The 20,612-nt window shown below is 51.5% G+C and overlaps 1 protein-coding gene across 1 annotated transcript in view; it reads left to right on the forward strand.

Annotated features, from left to right (window-relative positions):
- Positions 1–20,612, forward strand: part of XXYLT1 (xyloside xylosyltransferase 1) — a 35,421-nt gene that overhangs the window by 8,395 nt on the left and 6,414 nt on the right. Inside the window, exon 3 of the mRNA XM_062603389.1 lies at positions 12,232–12,364. Coding sequence (XP_062459373.1) covers positions 12,232–12,364 — 133 coding nt within the window. The remainder of the gene's footprint in view (positions 1–12,231; positions 12,365–20,612) is intronic.

Here is a 20,612-nt window from a genome sequence, read left to right on the forward strand (position 1 = left end):
AACAAGGCAGCTGGCAGCAGAGGCTTGGCTCAGTTGATGCCATATTTTTCTTTCCCAGCTGTACCGCTGGTGCTTCTTCTGGGACCAGCATAGTCTCTAGCCTTGTACCAGTCACACAAAGAGGGTGTTTCATTCCTGGACTTCACACCATTCCCTGAGCTCCCCCAGACCTGCCTGTTGCTTCCTGGCACTGGTCCCTGTTTTCTCGCAGCTGGCTGCCTTGCTGGCCTGACACACCAGTGATGGTAGCATCTCCTCCTAGGCTAGCCAGGTGCCCTTCCTGTGCTGCAGCAGGGCGCAGGTGGCAGTGGCAGCAAGGGAGCCCTGGGGTCCTGCCTGGCCATGCGCCCACCCCAGGAGGTGACCAGCCTCTCAAAGCTGTTTGTGGATGGTACATGGTGGTGGCTCATTTCCACATGTGTGTCGCTGAAATAGGTGTTCCCATGGCTAGCACCACTGGCATCAGCAGCTTCCTCTGCATCTGTAGCCTCTGCCCAGCCATAATATTCCCTGCAGAAGTCCTACCATGGATCTCAGGCACAGTCTTGCTTTTGCTGAGATACGAGTGGAGTGTGTGACTCCCTTGTGCCCCTGCTGAGCTGTGTCTGTCTCAGTTTGGCTCTGCCCAGTAGCTCCTGCCTCTGCACTGGTTTGTGAGGCTTCCTCTGGACTTACCCTTGTCCTCCTGGTACAACCATCCCATGCTAGCTTATGAAACCATGGGGCAGTGGTGTTTAAGTTGTGCAGGCAGGCATTAAGGAAGAGCAGGCAGGGAGGTAGCCTGTGCAGCGAGGTGGCCCTGAGAGTCCAGTCCAGCCCCTACTGATGATAGCTCAGTGGGCTCCAGCAAATGTGCTGTACTTTACTCTCCGTTAGACTTGGGTAGGTTATTTTGTGTCTGATGATGTCTGCATTTTGGGTGCCTTGAAGTAGGCTGAATATAAATGATGGCATTAATGCCGACTAATTCACTCCTCACTGTTCCCTGCCCTGTCTTTACTATGTGCTAAAGATATCCGTGTCGTGCTGCCTGCCAGCAAGAACCAGCTCAGTCTGAAGTGCTTTTTCTCGGTTTGTCAATCTGCAAGTTGCCTCATCTTTTGGAAAGCCTGTTGCTCTCCCTTGGCCTGATGGGGCTTTCAATGGCCTGTTCGGGGCACACAATGTTTAAAGAGGCATTTTTATAGTCAAAGGAGCTTAGGTTTTGTTTCAGAAGCTGCTAGTAAAGCTGATTTATATTTCCTTTGCAAGGGCAGTCAGGTTTGCTGCACTGGGTGCCTGGTGATTTATGGAGCTGGTGGGGCTCCCTGGCCTCTTCCCTGCGTAGCCAGCCCCAGATGGGAGGCAGCAGGACAAGCTGCAGCTCTGCTGCCCGCTTGCAGGCTGCAGGCAGCGTGGGAAGGGCACTGAGCTCCTGCCACTCTCCTGGCCCTGAACAGCCTCTGCTGGCATAAAGAAGCCACTTTGCTGAGTTGGAAGAGAAAGAACCAAACCCTCCTTTTCAGGCAGTTTCCTGGTACGTTTCTGTGCCATTTCTCCTGCCCTGAATGCTGCATCTTCTTGTGCACTTCTGCAGGTATATCTGGCTCCATGCTGTTAGCACCATTCCTTTGTGGGAGCCAGATTTGATTGGAAGCTTAATCATCCTCCATCAGAAATGAAGGCTCTGATTTGAATATTAAACTGTCTTGTGTGTTTGTTTGCATTTGTATTAATCAGTCTATAGCTGGCAACCTTTGCATTAAAGTTGCCTGGCTTTAGTGTCCCAGATTTATCATTTTTTAAAGAGAGCCATTTCCGTGGTATCATGACTTAGGGATTTGTGCGGAGCCTTGGGGTTGTGACAGGCACTGACTTTGCAGACCAGAAACGGAACACCAGGGTTAGTTTTCTTTTTTTTTTCTAAGGACTTTTGTGGAACACGTGCTGGCTGCGAGCATATTGCACTGAGGATAAATGGGTTTTGCCACTCAGCTGCTGTCTTTCACTGTTGTTTGGGATCCTCGCCCGAAAAATTTCAGATCTAAAACCTGCAGCTGCCAAACTATAATGTAACAGCTTCTTGGCTGGTGTAAATCATGGAATGCTCTTGCCTTAAATGTCTTACATTAGTGGAGTTAATCTGATTTAAACCAGCTGGGGACTTGGTATGCAGCGTGCAGAAATGCAGACTGCATAACTCTTGTCTGCTTGAGGCTCATAAATCCTGTTTTAATGTGGTGTGGCCAGGCCTGAGGAGCTGGAGGAGAAGGCTTCATGCATCACAATGGTTCTGCAAGGGAGAAGTGATGGGAAATTTACACAGGGAGAGGGACGAGCAGGGTTCAAGCTTTGGAGGAGCTGCCAGGATGAGGATGATGCCAGCATGAAATGGTCTGGGGACTTTCAGAGCCGTGCTAGGAGAAGGAAGGAGGACAAGAACTCAAACCTTTTCACTTTCCTTTCCAGTATGCCCATCCAGAAGTGAACTCTCACTTCCAAACTGGCTTCGATCCCTCTAATTACTTGTCTTTTTAGTCATGTAACTTTAGAGGACCTGGCAAGCTTTTTATCACCCTCCTTATGGACATGTCAAGGAGAGAGAGTGCCAGCAGGAGTGACCCCCTGCTTGGGCTAATGTGGCTCAGCCTAATGCCTTCACATGGGCAGTGGAGGGAAGAGTGCAGAGCAGGAGGGATGTGACTGCAATGTTTAATTCTGCTAATGGGATCTCTTACAAGCATATGTATAAAGTTAGTTCTGGAGATCTCCAGGAAAGGAGCTCAACAGGATGATTCCACCTCGTGCCCAGCCTCTCTTGTGCTTTGATGTCTATTTCATCCCAGAGATGACTTGTGTGCTTGAAGGGTCTGAGAGCACATGGTGAGAGCCATCAGAAGGTGTCTAGCTAACATCCAGGGAGAGAGGCAAATGCTGTTTCACACTCAGCCTGTTTTAAATACTTTGAAAGCATGGGACCGAGATGGGGAAGAGAGACAATTCCTCATCTGGTTTATTCTGTTGTTAGGAATCTGGGTGAGAAAGCGGATGTATTGAAAAATATTTGGGAGAAAACATTTGGTGAGGAAATACTGGACTAATTATCACTATTGACATTGGTGAGGTGACATATGACTAAATTATTAGGACCACTGGTTGCAGTGCTCATGAGAGGTGATGGATAAGAGCAGTAGGAGCTGGGTGGAAGAAGTGGCTATGTTTCCGTTTGACTAAATGAAGATGAGGAGCGACTGATAATTATGTGTTGCTGAAATTTATGGCTGCCAGCAGGGAGCTGTGCCTTTGGCTTCACAGTGGGTGTCCAGACTTACCATCTGTGACACAGCAGGATCAAATGGGATGTCCAGCGGTCTCCCTGGGCTCAGGCTCTGAATGGGGCAATTCCTGCAGCTCATTATCAATGTCTGCACTGATTATGAAGCATAGACCAGATTATAAGGATGTTTGTCACAGCTGCCTGTTAATGACCAAGCCTCAGGCTGCTTGGGGTTTGGTGCTGCTTGCAGCAGACTCCAGCTGCTGGCTCTGGCTTGATCTCTCACAAAACTGCTATCAGCCTTTGCCTACTCTGGAGTCCTGGCCTGGAGACAGCGGCCTCTGTGAGCATCAGTTTACGCCTTTCTCACGGAGCGGAGCTGGAGGAAGGGCAAAGGCCAGGGAAGGGACATGTTAGAGCAAGTGCTGAGCTGAGCTCTGCCTTCTCAGGGGCTGGGCACCTGGAGCACTTCTGCTGCTGGCCATAGAGGTGGAGAGCCTGGGAGCTAGGGGAATGGGTTAAACAGAAAGGTGTCCGGAAAATAGTCTGTTTGCTGGTACAATGCCTTGGCAAATAACCGTCTTCTGCTAGTACCCTCTGTGAAAGCAGGCATGCAGCATCCTGAAAACATTGCTGCATTTGTAAGTGCTTGCCTGTGAGGGTTTGCTATTGCAGCTGAAACATTTGGATCTGTAATATAGGATTGCCTATGCTGGGCTCTGTTTGCCCACAGGGTACCAGGTGACTACATGTGATGTTTCCCCTCAACAGCACCTGTGTGCAGTGGGTTATGGTGCACTAATCCTGTGTCACACAGTGAACAAGGAAATGTGCATCAGAGGTCTGTAAAGTGGAGCCTGGCAGAGGGAGATGGGGAAGCATCACCTCTTTTTCTTCCTCCTGTCCACTGTAGAGCAATTACTGGTGCATGGTGTAGCTACCCACAAAACTCAGTGACTTACACTATAATAAATGAGCGTTTTGAGTGCATCACTCCTAATCCTTTCCTGCTGGCTGAACATTGCTGTCACTGCTGAGCCCCACCATGTTGGGGGTATGCGGAAATGCAGCAGGTTGGAAGAGTGCTAGGAGGAGAGTGCCTGTGTCCCAGGTGCTCCAGGCCTGATCATACATCATCAAAGTGGAGATGTTGTGAAGAGACACAGAAAATGGGAGTCTGTGGTAGAGCCATGGGAGTTGGCACCAGAGCCACATCCTTGCAAGCCGCAGTTCCCACAGGATGCTGCAGTAGCTGAAGGGCTTATTTTCTGGCAAAAATGTTCCCATCGTTATGGAGATGGAGGAGGTGTTAATGGTTTCTGCTGTGCTCTCATAACCTCCCTGCCTGCTTCGCACCGCAGCCAGAGCTGCCAGATTCCTTCCCCAGTGTGTCTCTGGGCTGCTCGCACTCACGTCAGATCCTGTGATGAGAAGAGGCTGGAGTGATGGATTTGCGAGCAACAGGGAGGGTGGTGCCAGCCATTGTTCCTTGCTGGGGCAAGCCTGTTGTGCCAGGGGAGTTATTTTCGTGGTTCTTTTGGGAGCAGGCAACAGCAAACCTCTAAATAAGTTCACCCCAGGTAAAGGCCCCGGAGGCTGTTGCCTTGTATGGGGGTTCTCACCTGCCAAACTGAGACGATAACCCCATTCAGCTGCCCTCAGGACAGGTCTCTCCTGGCAGGAGAGCCCCTCAGGAAGGGCTGCAGATGCTGCTCGGCAGGTGCCTGGCAGCCCCCTGGGTGCTTCACCATGGCAGAAGCCCCTTCCCTGCAGCACTGTTGCTGCTAGGGGCCAGTGCAACCCGCAGCCCGTGGGGGTGGTGTCACTTCTCATCGTTCCACCCCTCGCTGCAGTGTCACCATCGGTTACTTTTTGGATGCCCTAGATCTGTCAGATGGGGGCAGGCGCGTGTGGCTGCTCCCCCCTCCATGTGGAGAGTCAGGGTCTTGGGACCTGGTGCTTCGGTGGGTACTGTGCCCCTCCCTCCTCAGCCAGCCCCACTCCCCTAGCACTAAAGGGTGAAGCTGCTGGGGGTCACCCAGCATTGATTCTTGGGGCCGCGCTCCCCATGGCCTTGCTCCCTGCTGCCGTAGCTCATTAATGCTTAGCAGGAAAAGGCAAGGAAAAATCTGCCTGCAGCCCCTTCCACCACCACGTGCAGTTAATCGGGATGTGAGCTCATCTACCTTAATACATTTATTTTGCTGTATCTCTTTTTGGTTTCCCTTTCAGTCTCATCCATCCGATACTTCACAGCTTTCCATCCACATTGCCTTGTAATTTATGGCAATCTGGAATTAAACTTTATTTTTTCTGATTAGAAGGTTTCCTGCTGCTCTTCCTGCAGCTCCAAAAAGTGTCTTCACACTCTCCCCCCAGCAGCAGTGTATATTAAATACATATCAAGCAACACCTTCAGCTCCATCCCGAAAGCTGTCCCATGCTCAGTGGTGTCGCTGCCTTGGAGTCTGGTTAAGAACTGAGGTGTTGAGCACTGTTAAATATTAGTCCCTCAAACCTTGATGGATTGCAAGGAGACACTAGGATGCACAGGAAAAATTAATTTTCTGGAACAAAGTACATCCATCTCCTGCCGATTCTTTCCCGTCCCTCTGGAGACGGCTACGGGGTGTGGAGCAAGGCAAGCAGGGCGATGCTGCTGTTGGTACCCAGGACCATTGCTGCTGCACCAGACCCCGAGTTCAGCTGGGTGCTGCCCATTGTGGGTGGCAGTGATGATTTGTCATCTGTCTCTGGCAGGCAGCCTAAATTTGTAATTAGCGAATAGGCTGGGATTGCTGTGCAGCAGCACTTCTCTGCTCTGCTGGGTGCCTCATCACTGCTGCAGAAACCTGGTTAGTGACTGGGGTGCTTGGGCACATCCCCCCTCACTGCATGCCCTCCCCTGGTGCCCTGCTTGCAGGGAAGGGAGGTTGCCAGGCTGCCCCAACGAACAGAGGGGACCCTTGGCCACCCAGCAGAGGCAAGGACCTGTGTTTAAGCTGGCACCTGGAAGGCAAGCTGTCTGCCCTGCCAGTGCAGGGCTCTGTAGGATCATCTTCTCTTGGGAGGGTGGGCTCTGGAGCAGCACCAGGCCCTGGGATGGGGACTGCAGTCCCCCCACCCCCAGTCACCAGCATGCTGGAAGCAAGCTCTGTGGAGCGTGAATTGTGCTTGCAGACATGTGCATGCGCCTACCTTGGCTGCCTTCCTCTGGGTGAGACTCTCTGGTGCTGTCAGGGCAGCAGTGATTAATCTTGGAAGTAGAGAGGGAGACTGTGGAGAAAATAAGACCTTGCAGGGGGAGCACATGGCCAGAGAGGAAGCTGCTCACAGCCCTGCTGACAGCAGGAGGGAGAACGGCCAGGGGCAGCTGGCATCGCTGGGGTTGGTGAGGCAAGCACAGGGAGCCTCTAAGGAAGGGCAGTATGGAGAACCCAGCCTGTTTGTGTAAATAAGATGTGTGTATCCACAGTAGGCTGCTTGGGGTGCAGGCATATCCGCCCAGGACTGCATCTCCACTCATGCTCCGCTCCCCGCTACACCAGGGGCTTTTCAGGGTGGCTGGCTGCTGCTGCTGCTGAGCAGCACCACCTTGGTTGCACAGGGACCCTCCAGACCCTGTCACCCACCCCCACCCCCCGCACCCATGCCCAGTCCTGGTGCTGGCCGTGGGAGCGGTGTTTTTCTTGGCCACGCGTCTCTCTTGCGGGCAGAGGATCCTGGTTTCGCAGCCAGCTTTTTAGTGCCCTGAGTTGCTGCTGGTCTGTACGCTGCCCGCTGGAGCAGGGGCTGCTGCCACCCTGATCCGAGAGCTTTATCGCCCAAGGCAGTGATCCAAAAGTGGCTACTAGGCCTTCACACCTCCTGCTTTCCTTGGAATCTAGCCCTGTTGTGATGGGGACAGCTACAAAACCTGGCCAAAGTCAGGTAGTCAGGGATAAACACAAAGCAATGGAGGGGAAGCTGTGCAGGTATGCCCAGCATTTGCAGACCACTGGACCTGAGCTCACCAATCCTGCTGACCCCAGCTTGGAGAGCCTGGGCCACCCAGCCGTCTTCCTTCCAACAGTTCAAATCAAGTGGCAAAATGCACAGCCACCCCCTGGCCCCTCCAAGACCCCTGCAGCAGCCCCACGACACCCAGAGCTGCAGCCAGCAGGGGACACTCCTGTCCCTTCACTGTGCCGTGTCACGCAGCCGTCTCACCTACTGCTGTCCCTGCAGAAGAGTCTCTGAGCCCCTCCACATCGGCAGCTGTCTGTACCTACCCATCGAGGTCATTGCCCCTTGTGCCATCTCCAGAAGGGTGGAGGGGCTCCTGCCTCCTTGTGCTGCAGAGCTCACTGCTGTGGTTCTGCAGGGGGAGGTCCACAGTACGCGAGGCTGGCAGTCCCAGCGGTGTCCCCCTTGATCTCACCTCTTCTGCTCTTATGGGCACAGGGTGCCAGGCTCTGGCCCCAGATGTCGCTGCTGTGATGCAGGGAAAGCACAAGATACATGCCAAGTGCCAGGTTAACGTTTTGACTCGATCTTAAAGGTCTTTTTCAACCTAAATAATTCTATGTTCACGGAGTGTGTCCTCATTACCATGGTGTATCAGGGTGCTTAGGTCCTCAAAACCAGGTTTGTTGAAATAGATGGAGACACTGGTGAAGAGGATGGTGGAAGCAGGGCAAAATCACTACCAGCACTGGTGACAAGCAGTTGCCTCAGGAGTGTGTGTGAGATTTGGGGCACAGAACAGGCTGGCAGGGTGGTGGCCTGTCCCCTCCTGCCATTCCACTGTCACCTGCAGTGTGTCTGCTGCCAGACCAGCTGCTGGCAGATTTTGTACTCTGAGGAGGGAACAGAACTTGTCAATGGGCTGGAGGGCTACACCACCTCTAGGAGATTCCAATTCTTGCTGCTTCTACTCTGAAGCTGTTAAACCACTGCTCAATCAACAGTGATTAAGACCACACCATTTGCTGGACAGCTTCTGCCCTTTGTGTTGTGATGGCAGCTCTCAAATGTTCTATTTGTTCCCTGACACAAGTTATTTTCACTCCTTTCCCTTTTCCACAGCGCAATGGTGGCTGCCAGTGGTGGCATGCCTCTGCCCCAGATCTGGCATGGTTTGTATGGAAGAAGCTGAGGCCAGCACTTTCCCAGCCTTGAGAAGAACAATTTGTTCCTAAGGGTCACAGCACATGTTGGTGGGGTGGGCCTGCCCCCGTACTGCCTTGTCCCCACTGTGCCTCCTGGGAAGGGCCATCAGACTTGCTGCAGAAGCTGTCCCCTGCAGAGGGGCTCCTGAGTTCCACTCAGAGCATCCATACAACCTGATGGGCCTCTCAGCACGCAGCTGGGGAGCCTGCTCACTCTGCTGGGTCCTGGCACAGGATGCTGGGCAGCAGGCACAGGGAAGTGACCTCTGCCTGCCTGTGCCCCTTGCTGGGCTGAGGCTCCTGCAGGAAGGAGGGAGCACCTACACAAATGGGGTCTGCAACTGGCAGCTGTCTCTTTGGGATAACCTTGGTTCTCTCTCTCTTTGGCAGCAGTGCCCAGGGTGGCTTAGGCACTGGTGGTGCCTTTCTCTCCTGGTTTTCAGCACCGCAGACACTGCTGCAGGATTGCACATCCCTGAAGCTGGTCTTTCTCCTGTGGACATGGCTGGAGGGAGGGTTTGAGGCAAGCCTGGAGAGCAGCCCTGCTGTGGCTACTGGTATGAGGCTGCAGTAAAACATTATGAGCTTTAAATGGGGCCAGCCTGTGCCATAAAGCTGTCACTGCTAATGGAGATCATCTCCGCTTTGAGTGGCATAACTCCACTTTATGCACTATGGCTGAAAGAGCCGGAGTTGAAAGGAGTAGAGGAGCAAAGGGTAATATGCAGCATGGCAAAGTCAGAAAAATCCTTTGCCGAGAAGAACACTCTCAGCCTTTCCCACATTTCCAGCTGGACTCCTCCAAGCAGTTTGTGCCTAAGAGAGCACACGATTCCTCCATCCCCACATGGCAGCCAGGACAAAGTGTTTGGTGGAAGGGCAAAAAAGAATGATGCATCATAAATATTAGTGCCTGGCCTCTTGCCAGTCCCAGGCAGAGAAATAATCTTTGCCATTAATCTATCCGTGCAAGCTGCATCTCGCAAAGTGGTGCTTAATGTCACCCATGCTTGTTTTTTGTCTCAGTGTTGCAGTTCGTGCTTGAAGGAAAAAGTACTTTGTGTTATGTGGGTCTAATTTGTCATGAGTTTTTCCTGGGGGGCTCTGCCAGCACAGCAGGGGCCAGCTCACAGGGAGCGTGAGCCAAGCACAGGGAGCCTCTAATGAAGGGCAGGATGGAGAACCCAGCATCTTTGTTTTAAAAGCCATGTTTATCCACACTGGACTTGCTGTGGTGCTGACATCTCTGCCCAGCACTGCAGCTGCACCCATGCTCTGCTCCCCGCTGCACCCAAGGCTCTCAGCAGCTGCACTGGGACTCTCCGGAGCCTTTTGCCCACTGGGGCGCTGAGGCAGGGGTGGGGCAGCGTCCCCCAAGCTCAGCTTTCATTCTCCACTGTGATTAATTGCAGTTTGCACTCATCTGTAATGTTAGAGAACAATCGGATGACGTGTCGTGGGTGATTTAATTCAAACCCGATGAGGCATCAGGGGGCTGCTGTGCACTGGGGTGAGCATGCTGGGAACCTCCTGGGAGCTCCATCCCCTCTCCCCATCCTTGGCAGCACCTCAGAAGATTCAGGTTCCCCACAGTCCTACTTCTCTTGAGCTGAGCTTGTGCTGCAGATCTGGGGTATCTTCACCCTAGAGTTTTGTGACAGATCTGGATGTTGTCAAGTGCATTAAGGTTTTGGGATTTTGCACCACTGTTGTGTGGACCACTGGGGATGTTTGAGGTATTTGCAATACATGTCTTTTTCTCCGTTGCATAAAGCCTTCACTCTGCCTGTTCATCTGCTTGAGTTGTGCTAGCAATTTCTAAGGCATCTAGGAAGGCTGAGGGAAATTGCTTTCAGGTCAAGACCTGCTTTAGCCTCTAGTGAATTACTATGCCTAGGTTTTAAATCTTTGCAAACAGAGGATTATGGTGGTGGTAAATACTAGGTAGGCCTGGGGATTGCTGTACTGCTGGCTGTGAAAGAAGTGTGGCCTTTCCCTTAGCAGATAGGGAGTGATGGATGTTAAAAAAAAATAAATTGAGATACAGCCTGGGTTGAAGCTCAGATACTCTTTCTCCTTGATTTATATTTCTGCTTGGATGCTTCGCAGAGTAAGCAGTATATTTTTTGCTTAACCTCACAGAGCTTTTTCCTTCTAAATGAGGACAGTGTGGTAGATACAACCAATTGCCAAGAGCCCCAGATTAGTGCAGGATCTGCAAAAAAATTCAGAGCTGCTGTACAGCCCAGCAGCTGCTTGACGCACAAACACTGAGTGATGAACACATTTGAAATGGCAAAGCTACATTCCTGTGCTGGAGGACAGCGGCCCGTGCCTGCCTGCTCTCAGTGCTTCTGTGTCGCTGGTCTCGACAGTGGCTTTGGAGGCTGAAAACTGAGTGATTGCAGACCTGTGGTGGCCAGCAGCCTGTCCCAAGCACACTGGTGGTGTCAAGGCTGGAGGGTGAGACCAGCCTGATGAGAAGACCTGCCCATAGCCACGGAGGATGCAGGCAGCAGAGCATGAGGGCAGGCTGGTTTGGAGGGCAGGAGGAAGGATGAGGGCCTGGTTTGCTTGGAAGGCAGAGGTGACGTGCATGCAGCCTGCTGGAAGCTGTAACGGCAGCTGTGCATGATGAGTGGGGCCAGAACAGGTTGATGGTCCTTATAATCCAGTTAGTGCCGAGGGCTAAGAAACCTGGCCATCTTGCTCTTGGATGTTACAATGCACCTAAATAGTGCGGCATTAGTAATGCTGTGGGAGATGGCTCTTTTCTGCTCACGGTCCCCAGGGAGGGCTGAGCATGGCTGGACAGGAGGTGACCATGGCTTTGCCTGGGGAACCCAGCTGATGGTCTGATCTCTCATAGTGTTTCTGTTTTCTGTATCCCGCTTGGCCTGCTGCAATCTGTACAGCATTCCCAGATCCGCCTGGGACAAACAGTCTTGACGAGACACATCTGCACCCTCTCCCAAGCAACATCTCCATCAGTCGGTCTCATGTGCTGCAGAGGAGACTGACAAATGCAGGCAGGAGCCTGACCTGTTAATGAGATCAGGCCTGGCCTTCATAATGATGCCCTCGAGCCTCCCCTTGCTCTTGACTTTCCCCCTGCAAGTGGAAAATGCTTCCGTGTGTGCCTGACCCTCCTTGTCTCCGACAGTAGTGCTGGCAGTAATAACGTTTTCAAGGCTGCTGCAGACTGTCAGCAGTTCTGTGTAGGCGGGGGGGGGGGGATATCTCTGCCCTCAGGGAAGCCCGTGTCAGACTGCTGGCAGCTAATGAGCTTGTGCAGGTGTTACCAAGGGCCCTATGTGACTGACTGAATTACTGATGTTGTCTGTGAGGGGAATCAGTCTGGTACTTCAAGCCAGGGGTGGATGCTGTGTAGGCTGGAGATGGGAAACACTCATAGAGTTGGTAGCTTTTCCCAGAAGTATGTAGCAGAATGTGAGCATGAGGTTTTGTGTGGCTGCTCCTGCAGAAGCACTTTCAGACAGGGAGAGGAAGCAGGGTTGAAGCTACCTCCTGCTTTTGTCAGTCATATGGAAAACCAGTCTTCTGGAAGAAGGAGGGAGTGAATAGAAGCAGGAGGTCACCAAAAATGGTTTCTGAAGTGAATAATTCCTAAAATATGCAGTGGTAAATGCTGTCATGATGGTTAAAGGTTGGTAGCTTCATGTAGAGGTTGAAGCTGGATTGTATTTGTCTGTGGGGCTCATGGCACCAAATCCTCATTGGGTGTAATTCATCAAGTAGCCATTGGTAATCACTGCTTATAATTTTGGCTTATATAGCTGTTTTTCTCCTCTTTTTTGCTTTCAGAAATAACACAGGTCATTCAGGTAGACTTGGACCTGAAGTACAAGACCAACATCCGAGACCTGTTCGATGAATTTGACAACTTCCCAGAGGGAGCAGTCATTGGGATTGCCAGGGAAATGCAGCCAGTGTACAGGTACAGCCCCCTCCCCGTGGGAAGCAGTGGGAGGGCAGTGTCTCCAATTCACATTGGTCTTTGGAAGAAAATCTGTGGGGAAGCAGTCTCCCTGCTTTAATCCCTGCAGGGGGACTTAATCTAAGAATTGTAGGTACGAACAAAATTGTACAGCATCCCTGTGATTTCCTTGGTCTCATGCACCATCACAGCGCTTCCAGAGCCAAGATCCTGGTCATTAGTGCCAGAATCCATACCTAGATTATAGTATATCTGCTAGAGGAGTGTCTGCCCAGCCATGCCTGCTGAGGTGCTGTGACTGCATTCTGGAGCATCAGTTTGTGTGTCAGGGCTCAGATGTTTTGGCTGTGAATATTGTAGAGAGTAGGGGTTGAGTCTGGGCAAGAGAGAGGTTCTGTGTCCCTGGAGTGTCAGTGCACCTTCTGCTGAAGAACTATTCCCCCAGCCAAGACTGAGTGAGCAGCTCTGTTGGTGACCTGGGCTTGCAAACATGAGAATAGCCCCATGGTCTCTTGCTCTTCAGACCCTTTGTCCATCAGCCTGTGTGAACTGTAGTCGGAACCACAAGGGGTGGGCCCAGCTCTTCCCATTCAGGAACCACTGGTGTTCTTCAGGGACATAGTTCCAGGTTGATGCTTTAAAAAGTTTATTTAATTTAACCTGCATTGTTCCAAGAATGGGCCTCAGGTTTTGTTTTAATCCAGGGTGAATCATATAATCAACACAGGGTACATTAATGGTTTCTCAGCTGAGCAGAGTCTGAGCATCTGAGATGGCTCGGCTAGATTCACTAATCCTAATGTAAATGTTCTTGGAGAAAGATAAAAAGGCTTAAGAGCTCTGTATGTCTTTTCCTTCCATACTGGAAACCGTAATAGTAAGATCAATAACTGAACATCCTAAGACATGTCCACCAGCACTTTTAGGCAAAAGCTGAGCTGCAAAGATCTGGAGCAGCCATTCCTGCTGCAAGTGCATCCACAAGGGATGAGGGTAAGGACAGAGAGAAGTTCAGCAGGGAATTGGTGGTCATTAATCACCACCAATTGCTTCCTAGAATCCCAAGCCAACTGAGAGCATGCTCATGAGAGCATTTCTGGTTGCTCAGACTGCAGAAGTCACCACTGTTCCCAGGCTGCGAAAAGACATCTCTGTGCCTGTGGCAGAAGTGTCACCTCCCTTCCTGGCTTGCGCTTGTGGCAGAGAGAGATGGGTCCAGAGGAACATGGATGCTGAGGTCTCATCTCCATAGGCCCTATACAGTCTGCAGTCCCTGGAGGACTCCTGTATCTGCCTTGGGTATCCTGGCAGGATTTTGGTGCGCAGAATGGTAAATCCAGCCCTAGTTTATCATATCCAATTGTTAAAGCTTAAAGCAGTGTGGAAACAGCAGCTGAGTGTGGCCACTGGGCTGTGTTGGACTCTCAGCATCAGTCAGTGCTGCCCAGCAGGGCATATCCCACTCATTAGCAGTGCAGCCTGTAACAGCACAAATGGAGCATTTGTTTGTCTTCAGTTGGTCCATGTTGGAATCACTGTGTTTCTGTCTCTGCGGGGATTGGTTTTGCATTATTTCCACACATAGCTATGGTGCAGGGATGGTGTTCTGCTGCCTGGATGTGATTTGTGGGACTGGGCGTGCCTGGAGGGGGCCAAGTTAAACTTTGGGGTGCTCAGCTGGAGGGAGAGCTCTCCAGCACGGCAGGGGACAAGGCACGGGACTGCAGGGCTGAGCACGGAATATCTGACCCAAGCTGAAGCTGTGTTCTCCCCCCTCCTGCCACCTGTGGTGGGGACAAACAAGGCAAGCAGTAACGGCCCTCACAGGCTGCATTTTTGGGCTGAACTTTCTGTTGTTGCAGTTTTGACACTCTGGGTCACTTTGGGCTATGTTGTGCTTCTCTTCTTGTGCTGTTTTGATCTTCGTGTGAAAACAAGTTCCTGATACTTCTTGCTGCCAAATTACCCGCCGCGGGGCGCGCTGTGCATACGCCAGCCTGCCCTCCTGCCAAGCCTGCACCCTGCAGGGCTCACACCTTGCAACTAAAAGAGTTTCCAGACGAAAACACAAGCTGACAAAGCATGAGCATCTTTGAAAAAAAAAATATATATATATATTTTCACTATTTTTATAATTTCAGCAACATAAAAATGTGTTGTAGGTGTGAATATGATGTGCCAGCTCGAGATGTGTGATCTGACACATGCGCACGCTTGGAGCATCACTTGGAAAAGTGGCAGTGGGGGTAGAGGAGGGTTATGGAGCAGTGGTGGTTTCTCCCCATTGGCACTCAGATTGTCCTGCCCTCTCTGAAGTACCAACTTTGCCCCAGAGGCTTGGGGTGAGCCAGCAGAGCTTTCTTGAGGTTGCTCACAGAGCTGTGGACTGGCACCCTCAGGGCAGGGTAAGCTGGTGGCTGGGAAACACCTGGGTCTCCTCTCTGTAGCAGTGGAGAAGATGCATGGAGGTCAGTCCTCTTGGCTGTGCTGGATCTCTGCTACCTACTTGGCACATCAGAGAAGGTAAATAAGTGCAGAACAGCAAATTTTGTAGACAGTGCACTGTTTTCTGGGAAGCAGTGCTGTCCTCAGCAGAAGCTCGCTGGCTATCTGGCTTTAGGCTGCATTTTCCCAGCACAGGCTGGGGACTGCACAAGGCCCATGCTGCTGCACTGGTGCACACTGAGCAGTACTGAGCACAGATGCTTACAGGAAATGGAGGAGTAAGGGAACAGCAAATGGGAAACATCCCGGAGCCTGCTTGCACATCCTGAAGGTAGGGAGAAACCTCCAAACAGCAAAACAGGATGGCAAGGGAGCATTTCCACTCATTTGACTCATGCTGAAACAATGCCTGGCCACTGTTTGTCTTGGACAAATGCATTTCTCTGAGCAACAGGATCTCCTGGCCCTCCTGCAAGGCAAACTCTGGGGTTTAACTGTTGCACAGCCTGTGGGGTTGCTCAGGGTGGGTTGGAGCAGCCTGTGAAGGGCAGTAGCTCCTGCTGAAGCTGTATGTGGATGGCCCTGCGAATCAACCTCCTGGCCATGTCCCACAGGCTGATGTCTGGCAAGGGTCCTGGGTGTGGAGGGGAAGGTTGCAGGAGCCCATGTCAGGTGCAGGAGTTGCTCTGAGGCCCAAGACCATTGGCATCGGGTTTGCTTCTCTTCAGCTGCAGCGGAGGAAGCGGCACTCTGTCCGTGGGTCAGGCGTGTTGTCCTTCCTGCGGCTTCTGGATGCGATGTGTTACACCAGTTATGGTCAACACCTCTGTGAATGGAGTCACAGGCAGAGCTTTATCCCACAGGAGGCTGCCCCACTGCCAGGATTGTTGGAGTCACTGGTACTATGCACTAGGGTCATAGACACCTGTGGGCTTTCCATGGCAGCACTGGATGCCTCCTGCCAGGTTGATGTTTGTTTGCTGACCTGCAGGCAGAGCCTCTTCCCAGCACTGACATATGCTTGCTCATGTGTCTGCCTGAACAGGATCCACACACAGCCAAGACTGGAAGCTCCTGCTTCAGTGAGAATGATTTTGATGGAAAGATTAAAATCTTCATCTAAGTTTGCTTGGTCCAAAAGGCTTTCTGTGCTATGAAGTGCTTCTGCAGAGTCGTAACCTTAATTAAAAATGCTGTTGTCCCCTGCAGCATTTCAGCTACTCAGGAGTGCTGGCAGTGTCCTGTTCACCAGGCTACAGAGGGTGCGTGATGATGCTCTGTGTAAATATGTATGTTGCATTGAGCCTTCCATGCCAGATCCTGCCAAATGGAGACGTCCAGGTCCTCCTGTGCAATTAGCCCTGCTAAGAAACATGCACTGCAGATGCAGCCTGCCAGCCTATTACCAGGCAAGCAGGAAGGTCACTGTCCTCTATGTGCATGCAGGGTATGTATCTGGCCTGGAGAGTGGCTTGGCCATGGTCACCCCTGCAGTGGAGCTGGGTGATGGCCAAGTGAAGCAGGGCATGCTGCAGGTCAGCCGCCTGACCAGGCATGAGCAGCAGGGGCTGCACCTGGGGCACAGCAGAGGTCTCCATTGGGCATCCTCATGCAGATGCTGCTGCAACCCAGACCTCCCTGCCAGCCTCCTTGCCAGCCTCCTTGCCAGCCTGGCTCGGCTCAGCACTTGTCAGGTGCTCAGCACTGCCAGGTGTTAAAGGGAGAAGCGTGCCCATTTCAAAGCAGTCCCACGGTTGAGATGAACACAGAGGGGAAATACTGCGGCACTCCCAGAAATGTCCTGGAAACTCTCCGATTACAGAAGACAGAGCTTAACCCCTATTCTTATTGAGTTTCTCACCAAGTTTCCAGGTTATAGATCCTTCCGGTCACATTGGTGGTGTGTGAGAGGAAGCAGAACAGTGATTGCACAGCTGCTCTTGGCAACCTCGGGCTGACCCTGGACCAGTGTGCCCTGCCATGCTCTCCGTCCCGTACCGAGCGCCATCCTGGCCTCTTCACTTCCTATGTGATGCCGGTGGTGTTACTGGCATTGCCGTGTGCTGGTGAACTCTGGGTGCCTGCTAGTTCTGGTACCACCCAGGGCCCTCAGTGCTGCCCTTACATTGCTCCCCTTGAGTTCTCGCTGGAGAGGAATGGTCTGCTGGCAACAGAAAGCACCTCACCCATAGGAGGTCCTCAGGTGGTTGCTTTTACCCCCTTGCTCCAGGTTGGAGCAAGGTACTGCTGTGATGGTGGACCTCAGGAGAGGTCTCAGACCTTCTCAGGTCCAAGGATGAACATAGCTGGCACTGGAAGGGTGGCTGCAGCCTCCATTCCTGATGTTGGGTGAGATCTTCACTGCTGCCTGTGTGACAAGAAGCTAATAAAAGCTAGAATTATCTTGGGAATGCACACTGCTGGGACTGATACAAGTTTGTCCTGCAGGAAAGGATATCTACATCAAAGAGACAGCTACAGACTACAAAGGAGAAACACTTTGGTCCTTGTATGGCTGCAAGGCCATTTGCGTTTGCTTCTGCCTCAAACGTGGGGAGAGCTTGCATGAGACATTATCTTGTGAAAGGAAAAACTTTGTTTCTGCTTGTGATCATGTGAGAGCTCCTGTAGGTGTGCTGTGTGCTCTGTCGCATGGGTTTTGTTTGTTTGAAAGCTGGTAAAATAACCCAGAGAAGTCCATTAATGACTGGAAGCAAGCCTGTGCAACCTGCAGACCCAGAGGCACGGTACTTTCAGTGCTCAGTGTTTGCTGGGAGCTCAGCGGCAGCGGTGCTAAGCCAGTTTGTCAGATGTTTGGAAGACGAATGGAATTATCCTGGGCTGCAAGAAGGCTAATGCTGAATCCACGGCAAGGCTGGGCTGTCGGCATGTCTGGGCTGAGGCAGTACGTCCTGTACCTTCTCTTGGGATCTAAATAAAACCCAAAGTGCTGCAGACAGCTGCAGGCAAGGGGAGCAGCTGGATTCCCGGAGTACCAGCTGAGGCAGGGGTGGTGTTTGTATGATACAGCAGTGCAGGTGGGTTGTTGCCTGGGATGGAGCTTTCCAGGGTTGCAGATAACCATCTCCAGCAGGCAGATCTTGCTGCCTGAGTTCTCCTGGTTTCACAGCACCTCATGCAGGCACGTTGCCCTTATGTGGAGACTGCTGTTTTCCCAAATGCTTTTCCCTTGGGGACCAGGGAGTTGCCTGTCATGACAGGCTGTTTCCCAAGCCCCTCAGTCAGCGAAGGCAGGGGAATTTGCCTTGCCTGTGCCCCACCAGGCATGGTGATGCCAGTGCTGCCTGCCCACAGCCCTGCAAGCCAGACCCTGGACACTTTGGATTTGAAACCATTTCAAGGCTTTGACTTCATTTGTAGCACATGCTGCTGATTGATGCACAGGGAACAGTTCTAGGAATTCTTTGGCAATGGCTACCAAGAAGCAGCCAAAATTACGGAACAAGCAGAACCTGTAAAGAACTGGCAGCAGAACTGATTTCAGGAATGCAGCATTACTTTCTGATTAAAAAAATAAAAAAAAAAGGTGAGGGGTTTTGTTGTTTTACATCTCTGCACATCAGTGATATATAGGACCTGTTGCACTTACTCCCATTACCAAGCAAACTTGAAATGTCATTTTAAACTAATTAATAAATAGGACAAGGTCTGACAACCACAACTGTGCATCAATTATCATGAATACTTCTGATAATACTATTAACTGTCCCTTTGGACATATTGGACATTACAGCCACGATTTTTTTCCAGTAACCAAGACACCTGTGTGTGTTTGGCTGAGGCAGTCAGGTCTCTTCAAGAATGGGTTCAAGCTTGCTTTCCACGGACTTTGCAGTACTGCAGAGAGCACACGTGGATGGCGGTCTTCATGTGCAAGGGCTGCCTGAGAAGTTTGCTGTGACTTTGCTATATTGTTTTGGTTTGAGGTTTTTTGTTGGCCATAGCACACGAGTTCAGGATGCATCAGGTGAGCATGCATCAGTTACCGTACCTGCACTTGTCTTCAACTCCTGAACTTCTCAGTTACAGTTCCTGAACATCTCAGTTTCAGTGTCTAGAGGTAGGTGTCACACTGATGGCATCTTGGGGTTGCTGGAATACCTGGCTGCACTGGTAGCTCACCAGCCTCTGCATGCTGAGCAATGTGAGCTGGTGGTTAGATCCAGCTGGGTATTTGCACAACTGCTGTCATCTTCAGTAGTTACGTTTTGACATGGGAAACCATGTGCTGAAAAAAGAGCAGGTCCATGCTGGGCAATGATGCTTGTGAAGGAGGTCACAACCTGTTTTGGGGCTGCTAAGAAAAATGCTATTCATGGGCAGTGGCCTCTGCGGTGCAGGCGTTCTTATCTCCTTGCACCTGAGAAGGTTTTGCGGCATGGTGGAGAGGGGAGTCTGGGCTGTAGATGGTAGCAGAGGTCTCAAACAAGCCCAGCTTAGCTCTTGAGTCTACTCTGGAAAGTGACTGCTGGGGCTGAGCATCCGGAGGTGGGCCAGGGAGTAGCGGATGGGGCCCCTCAGCCAAGGGCTTCCTCACCAGCACTTAGTAGAGAAGGAGCTTCCAAGAGCTGAAGCCCTTTGATGGAGGAACAAACAAACAGCAGGAAGTGGAGAGGTTTGGGTGCATAGCTGGAATACTTAGTGGAGTGATACGGTGCTGGTGCTACACAAGGAAGCTCACAACAATCCTCTGGGGGGGTTCCCACAATGTCCTCTTACTCTCTGAAGCTCAGTGGCGATTCCCTCCAGAACTCAGTGCCAGAACCCCCCTGTGGCAGCAAAACGTTCCGTGGCTGAGACTCCTGTACAGGCATGGAGGCCTTTTATTTCTCCTCCCCACAGCACCAGGTGAGCATCTGTGAAGGGAGAACATCTTCTCTGTTCCTGAGAGACCCATTGGTAGGGAAGGGTGGCCCGGGACACCTCAGCCCTCTGAGGCAGGCAGGAGAGCACTGCCAGAGCAGAGTCCATTCACAGTTAATAGAAATCTGCTGTTCTGGCACTAATTAGGCTCACAGTGTTTTAAAGTGCCTCACGAACAGGCTGACCCCATCCTTCCCCAGTGCTGAAGGAGCAGATGGTCTGATGCACACAGCCAATCATTCTCCCCTGCCACTAGTGCCATGCTTGATAAAGGGAAGGAAACCAATCTACAACCCAGACAAGGATTTATGGTCGCACCTCTGTTCAGAGGGTGATTTCAGCACCAGTCTGGGGTGCAAAAATCTGGGGGGAAGTTGTAAATCTATGTCCCAAGGAAGGGTTTTGCGTGCAAGCTGTGTCACAAGTTGCTACTGATCACATACTTAAGATCAGTCCACTTAAGTGTGCCTGGTTTTGGACTGTTAAGTTCACGCAGAAATGTAATCATCAAGAATCAATTTGCTGCTCCAAATACAGGCCTTTTAAAAGCTTGGCATGCAGATGCTGCTGTAGTAGGGATCAGTGCTGCAGAGACATAATTTGTGCATTACGTGAGAAATCTATTAAGGAATTACTGATGTCTTCATTGAAGAACGCAATTTGTCAGCATTTTCCAAGGGAGGGCTGGAGTCCTTTGTGAGCTGGGCCCTCGCTATGAACTCATCAGAGGAGGGTAAGGTGGTCCTGGTGTGCACACCAACAAACACATCCTGCATGCTGTCCTGGGCTGGGAATGGGGGTTGGTTTGCACCATGGTGATGTTTTTCACTGCAGAACAAGGGGTATTCACTGTGTTGGGGATGCCATTGCTCCCAAGAAGCACAGAGCTGAGATTTCCTGCGTTACACAAGCTGCTCAG

Source organism: Pezoporus occidentalis, unplaced genomic scaffold, assembly GCF_034315485.1.
Source record: "Pezoporus occidentalis ecotype Australia unplaced genomic scaffold, CSIRO_AGI_Poc_V1 ctg8, whole genome shotgun sequence".
NCBI classification, from domain to species: domain Eukaryota; kingdom Metazoa; phylum Chordata; class Aves; order Psittaciformes; family Psittacidae; genus Pezoporus; species Pezoporus occidentalis.